General features: G+C 31.3%; 1 protein-coding gene across 1 annotated transcript in view; it reads right to left on the minus strand.

The window, feature by feature from the left end:
• Window positions 1-2,628: 2,628 nt before the first annotated feature.
• Window positions 2,629-22,241, minus strand: part of LOC113400053 (ras-related protein Rap-2b) — a 38,261-nt gene continuing 18,648 nt past the window's right edge. The window contains exons 2-3 of the mRNA XM_026639428.2: window positions 14,492-14,927; window positions 2,629-3,749 (exon numbers count right to left, since the gene is read on the minus strand). Coding sequence (XP_026495213.1) covers window positions 3,426-3,749; window positions 14,492-14,927 — 760 coding nt within the window. The 3' untranslated portion in view covers window positions 2,629-3,425. The remainder of the gene's footprint in view (window positions 3,750-14,491; window positions 14,928-22,241) is intronic.

Consider the following 22,241-nt stretch of genomic DNA (forward strand, 5'->3'; position numbering starts at 1 on the left):
TACATAAGAATTATTAACATTAATAGGCAGAAATATAATAAAAAAGACGTGCAAAAGTATGATATGTAAGAACAATTTCCTTAATACACCTTTGGACGTCTGTTTTTGAGTATATTAAAATTTAGAATAAGATTTCATTTCTTGAAATAAGTATAGTCCTTTGTACCGATCTGAGCAGTTTTCTTCTTTCTCATCTTTTAATACAAATAAGTGGTTTACCACGACTGATCGTTGTCACAAGTATACAAGTATACCATTTTCGTTTAGAAATCCGTTACTCACGCGTGATATTGAGATGATGTTAGCAGGAGACTTTGAAGTATCTTTGTTCCTATTTAAGCTCACAGTTCCCATCCTGTTGCGCTCTATAGCTTGCTTGTTTATACTCTAAAATCTACCAATTCTAGTTTTTAGCATAAACGTTATGATTAGTTGCCGAAGTTTCAAATTTCGAACGCAATAATGTTTTATGAACTTCAAGAAGCGCATTCTTGATAATATTTGAATCATTGTTAAAATAAATACCAGTCTTACTTATGTATTATTTTCTTGATTACAATAAATTAAATGTATTCTTGTCGGCTCTTAACCATAACGCTATTGTTTACGAGTTACAATATTTAAAATTTCTATTTACAAATACACTTTTATATTTTTAAACGAACATATCACATATTTTTAAAGAAAATATAAAGTACACGTCTTGTATTGGCTTAATGCAACAAACGAGGTTCTATTTCTGGTAAATTGTAGAAGATTTACAGTTCTCTTTAGTCAAAGCAAAGTTATTTCTCCCTCTTTATACAAACAAATACTTATGTTATAAATATAAATTGATTCTTTTTTTAAACTAATACACAGCCATATGACTGGAATGGAAATTAATAAGCGAATTAATTTAACGAAGCGTTTTAAATGAAAAGGTTAATCGTAAAAAAGGCACGACTATAAAATATGAATTAATAAAAATATTTTTATCTGTTAAAATTTAAATTTGTAAATATATATTAAATGTTTCAAATAAAGATTTTGTCAATTTTGCTTAGTCACTGGCTACTTATACTTGACACGTGTTATCGTGACCCTTAATATTGTTTTGACTAACGGTTAGATTATGAGACCTGCACCACTCATTGTTATAATACTATGGTCGAAACCTTTACGAAATTATCAACGGATACTATACAAAGTTTCAATTCAATCGGATGAATAGTACGGAAACGCCCGCGTGGGTAAATAAAGATAATAAAGATACATTTATTTTTTTATTTAAATAAATATATATCGAAGATAAATATTTGAAACGTACTCCAAGTTTGTTTTCTTTGTGTTAAATGTCAACGTTTCTGTTGCGGTGTTGGACAAATTCCATTCAATTCGAATCGATGTTGAAAGAAAGATATGCTTTTCGTTTATAAATCATAAAATACTGGACAAGAACGGAGATACTTGTGTCAATACTTTTTGGCGTTTTTCTATCTTACTAAGGCTGGCCTAATATTCGTATTGTCCGTATTTATAAATTAAAAAATCGGGAGTGTTTTGTTACGATATTTTTTTTATTTCAGTAGTACGTTCAGAAAATAAACTAACTGTATACAGATCTACGCAGTTGATTTAAATGTACTTCATATGATTGAATCGATTTGAAACTTTGCAAGTGTGTGTAATTCAAAATACAATTCATGGATGGAGCATTAAATAGTAGTGTTGGACTAATATTGAACCTGGGTTTGTGTTTAGTTGGTTTGTTACGTCCAGGCACACTAGTACATACATAACACTGAAATTAAAAATATTCATTTATTAAAATTATTTTCTTGAAAAATGTATTAAAAACGTAAATTGATCGACTTGATAGGTATTTATATAATATCAAATACAAACAATTTTGTGACTATAATTCTATAAGTAGTTATTTAATTGATTTAAATGGATTTGATAATTTATATCCGTATAATTTGATATTGTGTACATCAGTAATATATAATGTATTAATTGGAGTTATTTAAATCATGACTTGTCTAATCCTATAACATATATTGTATAAAATTTTAAAAATAATATTTAAACAAAGTTACAACAAAAATACTTACTATGAACTTATATAACAACAGAACTACAATGCGAAAATAAACTATATTTTTATTAAATAATAAAATATTATTTTAATATTATATATTTTTTAATAAAAATATAGTTTTAAATAGTTTTTCTCATATGTAATATATTCACATAGAAGTACATTTAATTACGATTGGAATCAATGTAAAACAAAGACGAAAAAACTATGAAATCAGAATACGTATTTTTACTCCTACGCTTCCAGCGACTTATGGTTGTAATATAAAAAATAAAATGAAAGAACTTTTTCCTAGTATTTACAAAATTGTCCTGACTTTTTTTTCATCGTGTAGTGCAATATGAAATTAACCAATTGACTTCACCCCTGCATCAATAAGGTAAATATATCTGCGGTAGCAGTCTTCGGACACGTTTATATGATTTCGAATTTTAATATCTCTGACTATATGAGATTATGATTTTTGAACCTTATATTTACAACAGAATTGACTAGAATAGAATAGTTTTATATTTTAATTTAAGATTAAAATTTATAATCACGATATAAATCCGATTAATAACATTGTTGTTCAAGTACACATTACAATTTGAAACTTGAAAAACGTAAAAGAATAGTCGGTCCAATAGATTCTGAGTAGCACAGAGGACGGACCAAAGAAGAATGAAGAGTTAACTATTCTAATATTTTCTTACGTTATAAGTGAAATAATTTTACCTTAAAACGAACCAGTCATGATACAATTCAACCTACACTTAATCACCCTTTCCAAAAATTTCATTTCCAAGATATATTTTATAAATTCTAACTTATATAAACTAATTGCCTACGGCGTTGGCGTTACATTTTAATTTTTAATTTAAAAAATCTCATTCGATTATTCGAAGGCTTAATTAGTTTTAAAATAAAACGGGGTAGTTGTTAATTAAAAGGAAGATAGATGAAGTGATATACGTTTTATAAAAATGTTACGAAGTAATGTATACATTTAGACGTTTTATCTGTTAAATCTTTTTATACAAGAAGGATAAGAATTTACTCATCTTTTGTTAACAATCGTTTTTGAAGCTGTGGTAAAAATTCTGTGTCACTGATGACAAAACATATTAAATATTAAGAGTTGTGCTAGATTTAGTGTTCGCTTTTAAGTAAATAATGTATCTAGAGATAAAATATCTTTGAATGTTTTAAAAAAATACGTTTAGGGATTTATTTTCAATGGAATTCGAATCAAAATAATAGTTTCGACGTAAATGCAAGGAAGACAAGTTATGTTACATGCAATATCTTTAAAAATAATCAGTAAAGATTGCATGATTATACTTCAGAATGGAAGGATAATTTAGGAGATAGTGCATGAATTACGTTTGCTATTAGCGTGTCTTTCCCTGATCTGTTGTAGGTGTGCGAGCTGCGCAGGCGACGGTACATGAGGTTGATTGGATTGTGAAGGACTTGGAGCAGAACCAGGGGGCCCTTGGGGGCCAGTCGGCAATGATTGACGTCGTCGTCGCCGAAGAGCTGGAGATAGATTGTATTTTACTTTCGCTTGCACCAGCAGCTCCTTGAAGATCTGGGACACGTTTATGTTATCCTTCGCTGATGCCTCCACAAATCCGTTCTCCCAGTCAACCGTTACAACTGATTCGGTTGTGTGGAACTCCACCTGTAACAACATGATATTGTAAAATACAACAACGGAAAAGCAAATGAACAACACGTGCTAAAATGATGGCCTAACTATGGCGACAAGTTTGCGCCGATCGCTTGTAAAACTGTTGTACCAATGCTACACGCTGTTGAGGAGCTTTAAAATAAATCACGCCTTGTGATGCCCTGTTCTATGTTTAATTTTTTGTTGCAAAGAAGTTTTGAAACAAAGTTCTTTTACGGAGCTAACAGTAGAGTGAACTGGCAGAAATCGTCACGTAAGGAAAACGCTTTACCGTCCGTCCAGGTGACCTTTTCCTTTATTTTTATTTTCTTTAGTGTCTTTTCACATACGGTTTAATATATAATTACTTAAATTATTTTTTTGTAATCGTCTCAATTTACTTGGAATTTTTAATAACAATTTTATTTCTTGCTATTTAATTATTTTCAAATGTTGTTAATTGATTCCACTGTCTATTATATAATAGCGATAACAACTTCTTTCCAACCGGGTGTCCAACGACACTTTTTTTTTAATAAATGTCCATTCCACTTGTAATCTTTCAAGAATTTACCCGAGTATTGGTCTTTGGAATATATTCCAAATTCAAGTATTTACCTTAAATACCCTTCGTTAAGAAATACGTTTCATTATAAACGCGGGCTTAATAAATCCGTTTCATTTGGGATGTGACACGTGTTTCTAGGTTAATACCTTTAATAAATCATGGCCTTAGAATTTAAATTACCGTAGAAGTGGCGACGTTCTAGGTGTGCTTATTACAAATTACCTGAGTTATTCCGCTACTTTTGATTTAAAAATATATAAAATTGGCAAGTACTTGAGTAGCATTCAAATAATACAATTATGTAATAAATATCTTAAAAAAACATTACAATTGTAAAAAGAAAAATATGGTTAAGTAATGCTTGTTTGTATACACTTACAGCCTTTTCAGATTTAAGCTTTATTTAAGGCTACCCAATATATATATAAAATATCCCAATGGTTACAATTAAAATAAGTATTTAAAATGTTAATTAACTAATAATCGAAATGACTGTCTCCTCAGCTCAAAAGGCTACGGGAAAATTAAAATGACATTAAATTCTGACACAAAAGCAGCTTGAATTTTGGATGCAAGTAAATCCGTTTCGATTCGATCCGACTCGGTGCCTGAAATACTTTAGGTCATGTCAGAAAGCCGTCTCATTGGAGTATGAGGATTTACTAATCACAATCAAATGTAAGCTGAAATTATTTGAGAAACCATTAGTATCAGACTGACACCTTCAATTACTATGCAAACTGCTAATACTTTTTATATGAAATGTGTGTCTGAGTGTGTATGCGTGCGCGTGTGCGCGCGTGTTTGTGTGGGTGAGTATGCGTTTGGGTGGGTGCGTGTTGAGTGAACCTAACCTGTTATATATTCATTTTGAATGGTTATAATATTGGTGAGCAAGTGGGCTGTAGGTAAGTGATTACCACCGTTCATAACCGTTTGCGTCGTAGGAATAATCATTTCTAATATAATGTTCCTTCAGTTTGAGACCTAGCTTAATAAGACAGTCTGCGCTTAATTCATATAGCACTCGCGGCACGTACCGCTTAGTTCATATAGAACTCGAGTTAATTGCTCATTTATTAGACGTCTTGGAACTATTGAATATAATTAACTGAAGAATGTTTCTGTGACATATTATAATCTAAAAATAAGTCGTAATTAATCTTTATTTATCGAAGGTACTAGTAGTTCTAACAACTCGATGTATGATATTAAATCAACATTTTAAGATAAATACTAAATTGTTGACTGATTAAAGTGATATTTATCTTATTCGTATTGATTCTTACAATAAATTTAAACAACAAATATTGTACTAATATAAACATAAATCACTAGATCGAAATATTGTTTTCATTGACATAAATCGTTTTAAAACTGACACGTTACTTTTTTTAATTAATTATCCTAAATATTAATCAAAATCAAAATATACTTTATTCAAGTAGGCTTTTACAAGCACTTTTGAATCGTCATTTAACAAACTATTTAAAGTAAAACTACCACCGGTTCGGAATGTAGATTCTACCGAGAAGAACCGGCAAGTAACTCAGTAGTTACTCTTTTTCAACGTCTAAAAATACAGTCATGTTAGTTAAATATATATGTATGTTATGTCTCCTGCCTGGAAGTCAACAAGCATTAACTCCACGCTTTTTTATCATCAATATAATCTTGTATCGAATAATATGCCTTCTGTACCAATGTATTTTTTCAATTGACTTGAATCTATGAAACGGCAAAGTTAAAAACGTCTGCGGAATTTTATTATAGAAGCGGATACCTTGCCCCAAGAATGATTTATTGACTTTGCGGAGTCGGAAACTTGGCGTTCTAAGCTTATCCTTACTTCTTGTTCAGATACAATAATTATCACTGATTTTATCAAAGTGATCAATGCTACTGTGAATATACATAATATTGTTGTAAATATACTGTGACGCAACTCAGTATTCCTACTTTGTTAAAAACATCCCGAAGAGAGTCTCTAGCTCCAAGATTATAAATGCTGGACTCTGACTTAAATATAAAGCAATGTTTTCCAAATACTGGTTAGCCGTTCCAAATTTAATAAGTGTAACTACAATTATGCCACAGGTTCAAACTAATTATAATATACAAACAGGATCGATGCAAGCAACCTGTTCGCTCGTACAATGTTAATCCAACTGACCGCACGCCACACGTATCTGTTCACATGCGTTTTACAACCTAGATCAAATTGTAAAGTGTTAACAACGGGTTTGTTTCATTATTTATTGTGTTGGTGTAGAAAAATGTTTTATGTTAATATATATATTATAGTCACTAGGTGGTAGTCCTATATGCAAGTCTGTTGAGTAGGTACCCTTATATATTTTACCGCCAAACAGTAATATTTATTATTGTGTTCCAGTGTGGTTGAGTCAGTGTAACAACAATCTTAGCTCCCAATATTGATATTATGATATTATGAGTAATAATTAATATTATAAACAGTACCAGGGTTTATGGGCAATGGTAACCGCTTACCATCAGGTGGCCCATTTGCCAATCCGGTTACTGATGAGATACAAAAAAAATGAGAATTTTTTTAGGACACGGAAATTTCTTCCTCGAATAATGTGAACTGAAATCAGTTTTAAATATTTATAAAAGAAAAATACTAATATCATAAAAGTGAGTATTTTTTGTTTGTTTGTTTCGGGTTTCATGCAAAAAAATACTAATCATACTAAAAAATACGAATTTCGTTTATCGTTGCATTGTTTGATATGTTTTGAGATACAACTGGTTTTAGTGGGTAAGAATCCAAAAAAATAAACATAACCCGGTCCCAAAGGGACGGGTTAACCGTTCTAAAGGTTACTGAATTGAAAAAAAGAAGTTCGGATAAGTAGATTTGTTGGCGAATGTTTATGGTTAAAAAATAGCTCGAAAAATGTGTGACTTTTTATTCTACTCGAAAATAATACGGCACTGTAAAGCTATCCTGTGAAAAGAAATTTCATGTGCGACATTGACTAAAATAATTATAAAACATACATATACAGGGTTATTGATAATTCGACGTATTCCCGTTAGGAGGTGATAGGGGTGATTATTTGCGATAATTTTAACTCCCATATGCATGATGCAAAAGTGAACCATTTTTGAGTTATCACGTTTTTTAGATCTTTTCAAAATAAGTCCAAAATCAACTGTTTAGTAACTTTTAAAATGTATTTATCACAAAATTCACTTATATTATTCTTTTAAAGTCAAACTTTCGTTAATAATACCCTCCCCTCGCCCTGCTATCCCCGCGTACCCATTGATATCTCAAATGTTTTACATTTCCGATTGCTATTTAGGAAATGTATAGATTTTCTAGGAAATGTGTCTAATATAATTTAGTTAAATTTTAATTTCATACATTTCTGGTAACATATATGAATTAAGACTTCTTTTATTATTTATTTCTTCAGTTATTTTGTAATTACGTACAAAATAAATTTCGATTATTGAATAAATGGATTGTTATGATAACTTTACAAGAGATTTATACAGTCTAAGGTCACTTATTACGTAATATGTTCTCAAATGTTATATAAAACGTTATATATATATATATATATTTAATTTTAATTAAAATTGTATAATCCACAAGCTCATATCAGAACCTACCTAGATAGTTTTATTAATTTATTAAACGGATACAAGTGATTTCTCTGAAATTCTAGAAAAAAAAAAAGATCTGTAATGAAATCACTCGTGTAGAAAATGCTATTTATTACTACAAGTAAAGCACACGATCAGTACCATTCGAATGTGATAAGGTAGAAAATGTGAGGCAGTATTGTAGAAAACGCAGCAAAGCGGATATTGGCGGGTCGGCGGATGCTGCAGGCTATTATCCAGTCCATTCCGGTCTTGTCACAAGCCCTCTACGTGGGTAACTGCGTTAATCCACGGCCGCTACAGCGCTGTGGCGTAGTTACAAAGATAAAAAGTTTTACGTTTTTTACTCAAACGACAATTATTAACGTGTTTGATGAGTTATTGTTGATGAACTATAGCTATGCAACAAAAGACATATTTGTTAATATTAAAATTAGTTAGTTTTATCATGAGTTTGAGTTGTGTTTATCTCGTGTCAGACGTTTAAGGAAAACTTCGTGAAGAAACATTCTCTCAAGTGTGTATCTACAACAAAACGCGTTGTAACGGCATCTTTGGAATAAGTTCTTAACTAAGATGAGAATTAATTTATACTCATATCTTATATCAACTATGTGTGCTATAAAAATGGATACTATAAATAGTTCATCACTGTTTCTACTTGTATTTCAACAATATATCCTAGAGCCTTTTCTATCAGAAATATCAATAAAGATCAAAACAACGCAATGTACACACGTTTATTTGTATTAGTTAGCAAAATATGTTTTGAACCTATGACTTCCAAATTTACAGCTTTAAATGCTAGCCACTAGATCAATGAGGCATAAAATAATATACAACTGATGATTGCTACCTAGGAAACCTACCCTTATCCCGTTTACCTAACCGACGATAAAAGTTACATATGATGCGAAGCTAAATATATTATATAGTTCCATTAAGTTAAAATATACGGAAATTAAACGTTACTCTACAGCATGTATTAAGGTTGTTACTCGAGCTACTCGGGAAATGCAAGCGTCCGACGTGCATCCGACATGAGGGCGCCAATGCCGACTGCGAAGCTATATTTTTACTTTACGAAGATCCGGATATTCAATTTATTCTCGGAACTAGTAACTCACCGAAATTTACCTTTACTATATGGGAACCGAAAATCGATTATAATAAATTTGAAGGCAATTTTGTGGAAAATTGTCAGTAATGTCGCATTATATTACATTGTCCCAGAAATAAGTATTCATAAGGAAAATTTAAATGTGATACAAGGGATAAGATTTGTATTGTATACTATTTTCTGTATAAAGAATGAACTCATTTAATTTTGTAATTAACTTATAGCCAATGCCAAAATTAGCCCTGTAATAATTAAAAACATTCTTGTTCCATTATAAATACTAAATGAATGTTTTTACACTTATTTTTCTAAAGTTATCTCTAATAAATCATTATAAGTTTTAGGACCCGTCTTTTCATCCTTTTTTTTTCTGTGACACGATCTGTTAGTAACGTACAATAAAGAATAAAATAATCATATTAATGAATAAATAAATAAGTTGGCTGATAGAAAAATGATCACCAGATGTACAGTTGTATTCTCCGCCCATTGACATTCGTACTGTAAGACATTAACTGTTTTTTAAAGAATAGCAGCAATACCATTGGTAATTATAGGAATATCAGTAATTTAAGGAATTATTAATACATACAAATTAAGCGTTGCAATTTAGCTTAAAGCGTGTGCAAGGAAAGGGGACGATGAGTTAATTTCTTACGTTAATAGTTAGACGCAAACCAAGGAAATTTACTAGTGTCTCTTATGGCTGTAACTAAACTAGCTCACTTCAAACAGAAATACAATAATACGAATTAATGTTATTTGGAGGTGAAAATACTTATAAGAGCTTGGTAATTAAAAAAAAACTTGCGTAAAATCCTACACTCAGCGTGATACTGAAAATACTTTATCAATCACAAAGCTTATCTAATATTCAATGCGTTTTTTATTGTTCTATTTGTATCTCCACAAACATGTTGTTCGTGCTATTGGTGTTTTTTAATGTGTTAATTTTTTATAGTTGTGTGCATGCAATGGTATAAATCTGTGCGTAGTAAAATTTCTAATAACATTAATAATAAATTTTACTGTTTTGCGTTTGCAATAATAGAAAAGGTATATATTTTCCATGTTATACTAAAAAACATTGTCAAAGAATAATTATTAGCCCCAAGATAGGCCGTTTCATTATCTCAAAGGAAGCTTTTCCGTGAGCTTCTTAATAAAAGAATTATAAGATCGCGAAATACTAGAGTTTTTCTATCATTAAAACCACCACTTTTTCATCTTTAATATACCTTTATAAGTAAAAATATTTTTCTTTTGATGTTTTCATAGTACTTCTTATTAGTTATACGATTAAATTAATTAATAAATAATACAATTGTATTTTTAAATCAAAGGCGTTCTTTTACTCGTAAATATGATAAATTTTCTACGATCAAACATAAATAAGTTTATCGTCATTTAAATAAAAGAACATCCCTCTTTTGTTTTATACGCGCATGCTAACTAAATATAATATTCAATCGCACTTTTGCCTTTAAATAATTAAATTAAAAACATATTATAATATAATATAGAACTGCATATCTGCTTATTAATCAATTAAACTTTTGCAGGGAGACTATATCAGTTTTTTAGTTAAGACAGTCTATTTTTTTTTTTTAGTTTTAAATAATAATAGTGCGTTGACAGTATTAGAAATGCTACCTTAATCTTAATAATATTGTAATTTTTGTAAACAGTACTTCTATTGTTGTATTCCGATTTGGAGGGTAAGTGAGCCAGTGTGATTACGGGCAAATGGCTCCTTATTTCTTTATCCCCAAGGTTGGTGTTGCATTGGTGGTGTAATGAATGGCGATGAAACGTTTATATTCCTTGCGCCAATGCCTATGGGCGGTGGTGGCCAATTAAGATCCAGTATCCCATTTGTCAGTTCACCTACCTTTTATAAATGGAATCATCGCTCAATCAAAAATTCATGCGTGTAGTAATTAATAATATTAAGGATTGTTTTTTATTTATTTATAAAAAAGTTAATAAAATATTAGTTATGTCGAGCGAAGCGCGCGGATCAGCTTCATACGTCGATTTTATTTACTGAAATCGACGTATGAAGCTGTATCGGTCTGTAGCCAGAGGTCGACTCGATTATAAAAATAAGAATATCAAGAGCAGAAATTTATTCGAACATAGTTTCTGACAAAGGAATATATGTATATGATACGGCTTGAATCACAAGTCGGAGTTCTAGCATTGTCTGGGGAACGTACCTATAATGTTGACAGATGAATTATAAAGTTTGAAAAGCCTTATTTTTATTATAAGCCCATCGTTGTCAGTATAAAAATTACGGGTGCTATTACAAAATATATAAGATTAAAGTTTTAATTAATACTTTATTCAAAATGATAAGATTTTTTAATCGTTATTTTATAAAAAGAATTAAGCGTAAACCGCCAAGGATCAATTCAGTAGTTAACGGATTTTACAAATAAATATGTGTTCGTTTTTTAAAAATTGGTAATATTTTTCGATCATTAATTTTCATAACATGTCAAATCGACGACCATTGTTAACTGGACATCTGGTTGTCTAGATATAGTTTAATACTGATTGATAAAATTGTTTGTAAGAACATAATTTTGAATTATTACTTTAAAAAATATCAGACATGATACTAATATTACACAAAATAATTCTATCTGTCTGTTACTGTCTAAAAATAAATATCTTTGTGTAAAATCAACATCGTAATAGCAATGTTTACTGAACACGCCTATACCCAAACAAAATATACAAAATGTGGCATAGGTAATGAATGTCACCAATAGTGTTCATATTATACAATTTCAGTTTTATAATCAGATAACAATTATGTTAATAACAAACTTATGATATTACGAGTATGTGCTTCCAAATGTCGTCTTATTTTTTTAAATGTTTTTATTTTTATTTTAACATAATTCATGGTATCTGCGTGCAGGGCAAGCATAGGGGCAATTGGGTCTGATAGTAAATGGTCATCTTATTGCCCTTAGATTGGCACCGTTTGAAATATTTAAAATTTCTTGCACGACTGATGCGCTACCGACCACTGGAACTGGGATGTTATGTCCCTTGCACATGTACATTGCCTCACTCACATTTCAAACTGGAACACAACAATAACAACAATTGACAATACTATTACTGTTTGGCGGTAGAATACATTAGTGGAATTTTTTGGAAAATCTTTTCGTCGAAAAAATTAAGTCTTAATCCACAGATTGTTACTACACTTTACTTTATCCTGTTCAATTATTTGTAGTTATATCAGACCAATCAAGCACTAATTTCACCACTAGTCTCCGAACGTACCAAGATTTTCTTGACCCAGTGGGAATACATCGAGTACTCGCTCTACGTAATTTTTATTAAGTGTCCTTCTTAGCGTCTTTTCACTTATTAACCATCTTCCACATTTTTCAAGTTCAAATGACTTTTTTTTATCTCCTACGTGCATTGGCGAAATAATCTGTGCCCTGTCGGCACAACTAAAAGCCATTAAACTAAGAATTGAATTGAATTGACTTTTTTATCTACGAAATAACTTAAATTAAATATATTTTCAAGCCATTGTTAAATGATTACATTTTCAAAATGAGTGATTAATATGAATAATTTGAAGAAAAACAGCGTCATTTAAAATTTAAAGTAATTAAAATTTACAAAGTGTACGAACGTTTTTTTTTAATGTTACTGTAATAGATTTGACATAGAATCTACTTGCAAAGTCAATATTATTAGGCTTTGTTAGCAATTATTATAACGAAGAAAATGTAGCAGTAAATAATCCCATATGAACTAACCTAATAACTTTACTCTGTGTTAGATATAGATGACAAAACACTGTGAAAGTATTTGTTAATTATCTAGATTCTAGAGATAACCTAAGTATTGTATGTATATGTTATGTATTAGATGGCAAAGTGTAACTATTGAATTTCTGGCCGGTTCATCCCGATAGAATTAGATTATGATCATTAGACTAAGATTTAATTTTACAAAGCTTAAAATATGATATTCTACTAAATGAAACTAATAATTAAAATTCACAAAAAATATTATTGGTTTTTAAGATTACGTGAATTTTTACCGAGGATAAGTTACAATACATTATAAATATAATAAAATTTTTTTGAAACATCGTCATAAAAAGGCACAAGTAACATTATTATTGCACACAAATAGAATACATCATCACACCACGTCAAGTTAGAAGCGTGCAAACGTGGCCTTATCGATGTAGCGATTTGTTCCAGGCGACCTTTATTAAAGTATAACTTCTTAAATTGATGGGTTTGGAGATATGATTTTCAAAGCCGTATTAAAGGCTGCGAATCAGATCGTAAGTCGAGCCATGGGAAGGAAAGTTGGTCGCCCACGTAAATAACCAAGCTATCTTACATTACTTCAATATAAAAATGCGTTTGTCCATAACGTAAATGAGAGGTCTTAGAACCGATTTCAAACCAAGATAAAAAATATATAATAGCTGACTACACCATTTAATACCGAGACACTCTGGACTTTTTATTATTTTTATCTTATCTTGTGCTACCCTCGCGATTTATGAATGTTTTGGATAGCATGTGATACATTTCACCTTTTATAAGGAGACCAGGTTAATGGGTTTCACAGTTTTGTTTATTTCATTCATTTGTTTTTAATAAATATGCAATAATTTCGGTATCTACGTTATTCAAGAATTATATAAAATTTTATGTTTATTGTGTGTGAGATGAGAAAATATCTTTGACGGTCAATTAGCATTGCTGAATATACATATATAATTAGCATAGTACTTAATAATTTAAAATATTCTGTAAAATAAATTATTTATGAATTTTATCGACGGTCCAAACCCACCTCAACTTACTTATATTAATAAATAAACAACGAAAATTATCTTAAAATTAGGCGAATTTATCGTACAATTTCGTCTAAAAACGATTGAGCGTTTTGAGGTAGAAGCATTACTGGTTTAAATTAATTTGATAATTGTGATATACTACATATTTTAGTAACTATTAAGATTGTTTGTTTTAATTAGATTTAGTTACTTGGTTTCGTTATTAACTAAATAAACGTTTTATTTATCGAAGTTATAATTATCAGCACCACAAACCGGCAATTATCTTGCGCTATCTAAAACTGATGAAATGTTATTTCTCTGCAAAGTATATATATAGTATAGTATATGGATAGACAAACTTACATATGAGCCACCTGCGAACTAAACAATTATGCCTGTTCCTTGTGTCTGTAATTACACTGGCTCATTGATCCATCACATCGGAACAGTATAATAACACTAATTTAGTTTTTGAATAAGCATTGGGCTTGTACCTTAGCACTGAGTTGTCGGTGATATTTTTTTTAATTTCACTTTAACAAAAAATAAAATATTTAAATGCAATTTAATTTAATTTTACAAACCTGTCTCTCTCCGGATTCAGCCAAATCAACTTTGTTACCGACAACCACAATCGGAACCGCTGTGCTTTCCTTAGTTTCATGAATTTGATCCCTCAGCGCACGAACTTCGACGAAACTATTCGCATCAGTTATATCGTAAACTAATATAAAAGCATCCGCTGATTGCATGGATAGTGCTCTCATCGCTGGAAACTCGTAAGCACCTGACGTGTCCAAAATATCTAAAGTTAATCTCACGCCGGCTACGTTGAAGTCACCATGGTGCATTTCTTCGATAGTTCGCTTATATTTTGGAGAAAATGTATTATACAGGAACTGTGATATGAGGGATGATTTGCCAACTTTGGCCGCGCCAAGGACGACTATTTTGTGTCGTACTGCATTGTTGGTGAGGTTGCCGCTGCTGGATGTAACTGTGTGCTCGGTTCTTTCAGACCTGCGAACAAAGACGAAATTCGTAAATAAAATTGTTAATTACATGAATTGCAATAGTATGAAATATATATAGTTATTTTTTCGGAGGCCACACAATCTTTCGTACTTCACTCATAAACATCGACACTGTAAAAATTATAAACCACTCGAAATATTGACCTACTTATTGGTGTAACTGGCAAACTTACAATAAGTATTGCTGTATTTTTGGCGGTAGAAAAAATGGTGTATAGTTCCTAGACGTACCAGCACATATACCTAACCTTACATATTAAGCAATTGTCAATATTCATGCGAAGATTACCTAACGACAATGATATCAATCACTGTATGAATGTATTCAACCACTGAAATGGCGCCCACGCTCGCTTTTGTACGTGGGACATATTTCGTGAAGCGAATGTGAATCGTTCGGTTTTCGGGGGAACCTCGCAAAAATAGCCAATTAGAATAATTTATGTACGTACGAATTGTTAGATAGCAATAAATACTATGTACTTATTGTTTAAGATCTTACTTAATATTTTATATACTTACTGATATTTATATGAATATAAATGTATATATAATATGCGATATGATTTCCTTTTGTCATAGTAATTTATCTGAATTTATTTAAGTATAATATATTAAGTACTTTTTAGTTTGTATATTATGAAGCTTACATTTATTGTATGCTTAATTTCAAGTTATGGGACGTGGGTAGGTTTAATAAAATATCAACAGAAACAGTTACGATCAGCTAACTATTGAACATATCATAACATAATAAATACGACAACACAATAAGAAATCTAGGTTTTAATAAAATTTTCTTTAAATCCGAAATATTTTCTCGTTAAAAATGATTAACAAATATATTATAAGTGTTATAGAAGGTGCATTAAGTTAACTAAACATTTTTAAGCAAGTATAAGTCCATTGCAAATAAACTTATTATCTTTTATCGTTTGTCTTACAAGTTATTAACTAATTAACAAAAAAGCCCCAGACATTTTGCAACTCACAAAAAAAAAACATATTTTTCATTCAGTCTATTCGGTATAATTTATTGGGATATTTTTGCTTCGCGCCACCCACACCACCACCTTTTTAGGTTAATGTAAAACGCGAAAGGTTGTCAGTATAAATTTACGCCATGTTTTCATTCAAAGAATTCTAATTTTAAAGACAAAAAGTAAGTAAGTAAAATAAAAAAAGTTGCCGTCACGGGACGCCAACACAGATTTGAAATAGCGAAGTTGATGATTGATGAAATATATTATGATTAAATAAAACTAATAAATAAATAGTAGTAACCAAATATATTATATGCGTTACACACGGAAGTAGATAATGGCGGCAGCGACATAGTACCGTGACGGCTTAAGCGATATTTTAACATAAGTATAAGAATAATTCATTGAATAAGTATATAAAACAAAGTATGTAGCTATATACCATAAATACAATATTTAAAATACATATAAGCATTGCAATTTCAAAGCTTATGTAATTTCAGTAGTTCGGGATGGCAATAAAATTGTTTTTTACAATGATGCTCCAATCTCTCTATATATCTTTTACAATCCCCCACAATCCTCCAATTGTTTTCCTTATGACAGCTCAATCATTTTTAAAATAAGAAATAGTGCTACATGCCAGTATTAAATGTTATCCCATAAAATAATATTAACTAAAGTTGTACAAATTATTGATCAATTAATTACAATAATAATTGTATATATTTATAATATATGATATTATTAATGATATAATTAATTATAATATCCTATGACGTAGCACCGTATGGGGGCTAGGGCTAGTCTCGTAACACTTATTTTGTTAAAAAAGTGTGTTTTTGTTTATATGATTTTAACAAAATTGTCCTCTATCAATAAGAGTATGATATTTATCGTTTGTACGTATCAGTTGTCCGCGCCGTGTCACCGCTTATCGGTCGGCAATCACACGGCGGATCAATACATAACGTGACTATTCCCTGCCTGTCTTAGTTAAAATATAATTTTACGTTTATATTTATTATATTTAAACATCGGTTTGGCTCGTGATTTCGTCTAGTTAGTTACGATCCATATAACATTGATTCCGCGAACATGGGAAGTGCAATTTTATAGTGTGCCAGCACTTTGTTAAATAATATGTGAACTAGAACTAAATTCCAGCAGGTATCACAGCCGTAGCTGAGGTGTATAAAAGACTAATAGTCTTATTAATAAACTAGACCGTAGTCCAGCGGATAGCACAGTAATAACTACGTTATTCAAATCGACGATTAGACTTATAAATAAATCAACAAACTAGACCGTGGTCCGGTGGTTTTCACAGTCATAACTGCGGTGTTTATAAAGTAGCCAATGCCACAACAATAATAATAAAAATAAGGATCAAAGTCCCATAAATAATCAATCAGTCATAGCTGAGGAAATCTGTAGTCAATGGGTTAAACCCTGGATTATCATTGCATTAAATCACTGTTTCTCATACCAGTTCAAGTGCACGACCATCAGGCGGCCTAATGCAAGCAAAACGTTTTTCGTTGCTATATCCACTGTCGGAGAGTGTCGTTTTTTCGTAAAATAAAACGTAATAATTCCAAACATAGTGGAATAATATTCAATGAAAGTCATAGATTATGGCATAAGCATCATTTAAGTGGATTTAACATAATTTGTTATATTTTCTACCGTAGTAGGTTATAAAGTATGAATATATATTATAAACGTATAATCGTATTCTTCTTATAACTAAGACATATAACTAAATAGAACGTTTTATATACGCTTCGCGTATCACGTTTTACTTAAATCTATACCTATACAGTGGATATACTTAACTCTAGCCTACAACAGGCACACACCCGATAATCGATTATCTAAACCAGCTTAGAACTCAGATCATTATTTGCACGTGATAATCAACTCCAAAGAGATATACGCAGCCTTATTACTAAACTAGGTGCCCTACTACAGTGTCTCTTATAATATCCTTAACACTGAGCTAAGGAGGCGTCCCTAAAAGGACGAACATTTTGCTACAAACGACACTTCTCAAATAAAGCGATTAGTGCCCCATATATAGTGATGCCAGCCTGGATGAAATCCATTATTTGGGTTCTTCACTGCATGAACGTATCACTTCAGCCTTATTACAGGCACCTTAACGCCCTGCAACATTCGGTCGTGATTCTGGTACTACGGATATCGTAACGTCAACCAGCCATAGCTCAGTACCACATAGTACATACACTACTCTAGCAACCCGGTAAGACAGAGTGAGGGACACTACCATATCGCCAAAGACGTTATACAGTAACCTCAAACCCCGCAACTGCATCACCTAAGCAAATTTAAGACGACATCGCCACGAGGGACACTAGCAGCCTCGCAGTATAACCCGCACAGCTGCACCGCCTAGTATCATTTCTAATTATGTAATTTGATATGCATTATTGCACGCGGCCGGTGCGGCGAGCGCATCGCTCCTCGCGTCCAAATTAAACTGAGCTGTCAAGCATCATACTCATATATATGCGCCGCAACGAGTATGACATTCGGCGCGGGTCAACCTGAAATCTATAGAATTTTGTATGGAAGAAAGCTGGCGCCGAGATTTTTCCTCAAAATGTGGCACGTCATTTTCTTCGCCAATACACGAACATATCCTTGAATACACGAACGATTTCACCAAAAACGTATGAAAAAAATATGTTTAATAAAATGTCATTCCTTTTAATATCCTTTATTATTCCATGTATATGTATACATTTACTATGCAATCTCATGAATTTATTTGCGTGTCGGTTTTTATGTTTCTATATATATATATATGTATGTATGCATGTTTTTGTGATTCTATATATGTGTGTATGTATGTAAACTCTCCAAAACAACTTGACCAATTTTGATTAAATTTTAATATGTTTTTAATTGGGTCTACGGACGGCTTATATTGAACCCGGTAGGAGACGCTGCGACTGATGTTATGTTTTAAAGAAAGAAAAAAAAAAATTAAAATATCAATAAATCATTCTCACGTATAAACGTAAATAATATAGTATAGTCCGTTACATCAACTAAACTTCACCTAAAACAATCGCATCACACCATGATATTCTCAAAACACAAAAGTTCTTTCTAATCTCAAAAAAAAAGTTAGGGAGTAGTTTTTGAACTACTTTTAATAACATTTTATTATAATTTTAAATTGATTCAAATACCTTTTTTGTTGTTGGAAATAAATATTAGAACAGTAAGAAATATAAGCACGATATTTAGAATCTTGGGATTTAGGATACTATATCCTTTGTGCTTTTAATTATACTGGCTTACTCGGCCCCTAATCTTCTGGAAGATTTTGATTTAGAAATTTAAACATCATTGTGCATCTTGTTTACCTTGATGTCAATATTATAAGAGCTACGTTTCGATATTACAATATACATTTTTAAAAAAAAATAACGTTAGGTTCGAAATCGAATACATGTGTATTCCTATAAAGGATTTTTTTTATATCATACATGGTAAGTGGTCACCACTGTCCAGTAGACATTTTCCCCGTACGAAATTTCAACCGTGGCTAAAATCGCCCATATGCAATCATTATAGTTATATCGGCTCACTCAGCTTTAGTTGGAACACAGAATTACTAAGTATTGCTGCTTAGTGGTAGCATATATGATGGTAACTATCCAGACAGGCATGAACAAAGTTGTACCACCAAGTTCCCTAAAAAAATATGCTCTTTACTATTAAAGACGAGATGAATTAGAAACACAAATTAAGCACATGAAACATCCTTTCCGCGGTTTCAACCCCTAATCCTCGATTCAAGTATACTTTTAGCCACAGGGCCTTATCGGTTCACAGGTTCACATATAAAATGCGTATTGTCATATTTCATCTGAAAGTTAACCCCAAGTTACCCAACTCTTATACGAGGTCTCTTCCAATTCATGAGATTGAATATATCATGTTCCTGATTCATAACTTCGGTAACAGAAAAGGGTCTTGAAAATGTTATTATTTCCAACGTTTTTTGAAGATAGATTATTGGAAAGATATCTTTATACTTAGGAACAAGTGAAATATGAGAAGATCTATGTTTCTTGATTGGCAGTTTTCATGTTAGTACCGTATAAGGAATACTAATCGACGTGGGAAAAACTACGCTTTAAATAATTGCTAATTTTAGATTATGAAATTTATAATCGTTAAAGAAAATGAGAGTCCATTATGTAAAAAGTTCCTAGCCTCGAGTTACAGTTGCCTTGCTCTAACTAGGCAGTTAGAGGGACAGCAGGGAACTATATTTGTGCTAATTATAATAATGAGTCGAGTACTTAATATTATGAGCTCTTATTGTAAGAGTAAATAATTATAAGGCTACAGTTTTTTTTAAAGTTTTATATACCTAGTCTCGATTTTAGAGACATATTCGTAATATTGGCTGCAAATTTCAAGGTACATACGGTTATGCTAACTCGATCAGTCTATCAATTATGTTCGACCGCTAACTCGGTAAGCACTAGATAACTACATGTACGGAATCGAGCGTATTTACCATGCCGACGTTATTTAGTGTACTTTGAAATGGCATACAATGAATGACTAACTGCTTGGCCGATATAGCAGAAAAACAATTGACATATTGAAAGTTTTACATAATGAAAAACAATGCAACAATGAATTTGGTTGCACTGTTTTTAGAGCTGGTCTAACATTATGTAAAAGTATCATTAAAATCGATTCATAATAATCGAAATAGACGAGATGGCCTAGTGGTTAGAACGCGTGCATCTTAACCGATGATTTTGGGTTCAAACCCAGGCAAGCACCACTGAACTTTCATGTGCTTAATTTGTATTTATAATTCATCTCGTGCACGGCGGTGAAGGAAAAAATCATGAGGAAACTTACATGTGTCTAATTTCAACGAAATTCTGCCACATGTGTATTCCACCAACCCGCATTGGAGCAGCGTGGTGTAACATGCTCCAAACCTCAAAAGGAGAGAAGGCCTTAGCCCAGCAGTGGGAAAATTATAGGCTGTTAATGTAAATGTTTGTAATGTAATAATCGAAATAGTCGAGGTAAGAGAAAAAATGGCTGAATTGGTACTTCGTTTTTGAAGGCAGAATTTCTTGCAATTACAGGATCTATGGCACCTACCATAAGTTTCTGAAATGATGACTAAAGCCAGAATAGCTTCTACTCGCTAAATACTAAAGGATTGATAAAAACCAATGAGTGGTCGCCTATTCCTTCAACGGTTGTTATGGATCAATGAGCATTCAGATAAAAGATTATTGTTTTAGAAAATTTTGAAGGATAAAATTTCACAACTTAGAGCTCCAGCTACAAAAATTATAAATCATCATAATGATATATGATAAATTAAATACTTAAGGGCGAATATTACGGAAATTACCAGTGAAATTAAACAGTTACTTAAAATTGCTTGTCATAATTTGTAACGACGAGACAATTTATAAGATTCCGGGCAATTACGAATTCAAAGTATATTTTTGTATTGCGAAATACATTTTCTAATTTTCCTTTTTTTTTGTATAATATTTATGTTTAACATCACGGAACTTATCTAACGTTGGGAAACATACCTTATATACAATAAAACACTTAAAGAAGAAGGCCAAAAATTTAATTTCAATCTCATTTCATCTGAACCGATTTATTGCATTTGCTAGAATCTAAATCAATCTGTCATCATAAAGCGGAATTATAATGTCATTTTATAATAGGTGGGCGGAAAATAGGCCACCTGATGGTATCTGGTCAGCATTGTCCATTGATATGGATGCCGTAAGATATTTTAACCATTCCAATCATCGATAGGAACAGAGATGTTATGTCCCTTGTGCCTGTAATGATACACACCCTGAGTGAGCCAGGAGTGAACCAAAACGAAACACAATAATAATAAATGTTGGTATAATATCCCTATTAAATAATAAAGTATAACAATTTAACTTAGCTAAAAATAGTTATGATACGTTTAAATGAACAGAACTTTCATAAATCAGATATCTGACTCCCGAAATAAAATTATTTGAACAAGTAATCATTTTGTCTCTCATGAAATATCTAAAATAAATTAAGTCGTGTTTTGTTTCACTAATTGTTGTCTGTTATTCTCTTTTTGAAATACTTTCAAAGTTTCGAGAACTTTTGAATTTATTTGTGCACGTAGAAGATATCTTTTTTAACTTGATGTTTTGAATATAGTCACATTATAACTGCAACCTTAGAAATAATCTCCGCTACTGAATTATGGATTTTGCGGCCGCCATCTTTCT

This window comes from Vanessa tameamea, chromosome 8 (assembly GCF_037043105.1).
Source record: "Vanessa tameamea isolate UH-Manoa-2023 chromosome 8, ilVanTame1 primary haplotype, whole genome shotgun sequence".
NCBI classification, from domain to species: domain Eukaryota; kingdom Metazoa; phylum Arthropoda; class Insecta; order Lepidoptera; family Nymphalidae; genus Vanessa; species Vanessa tameamea.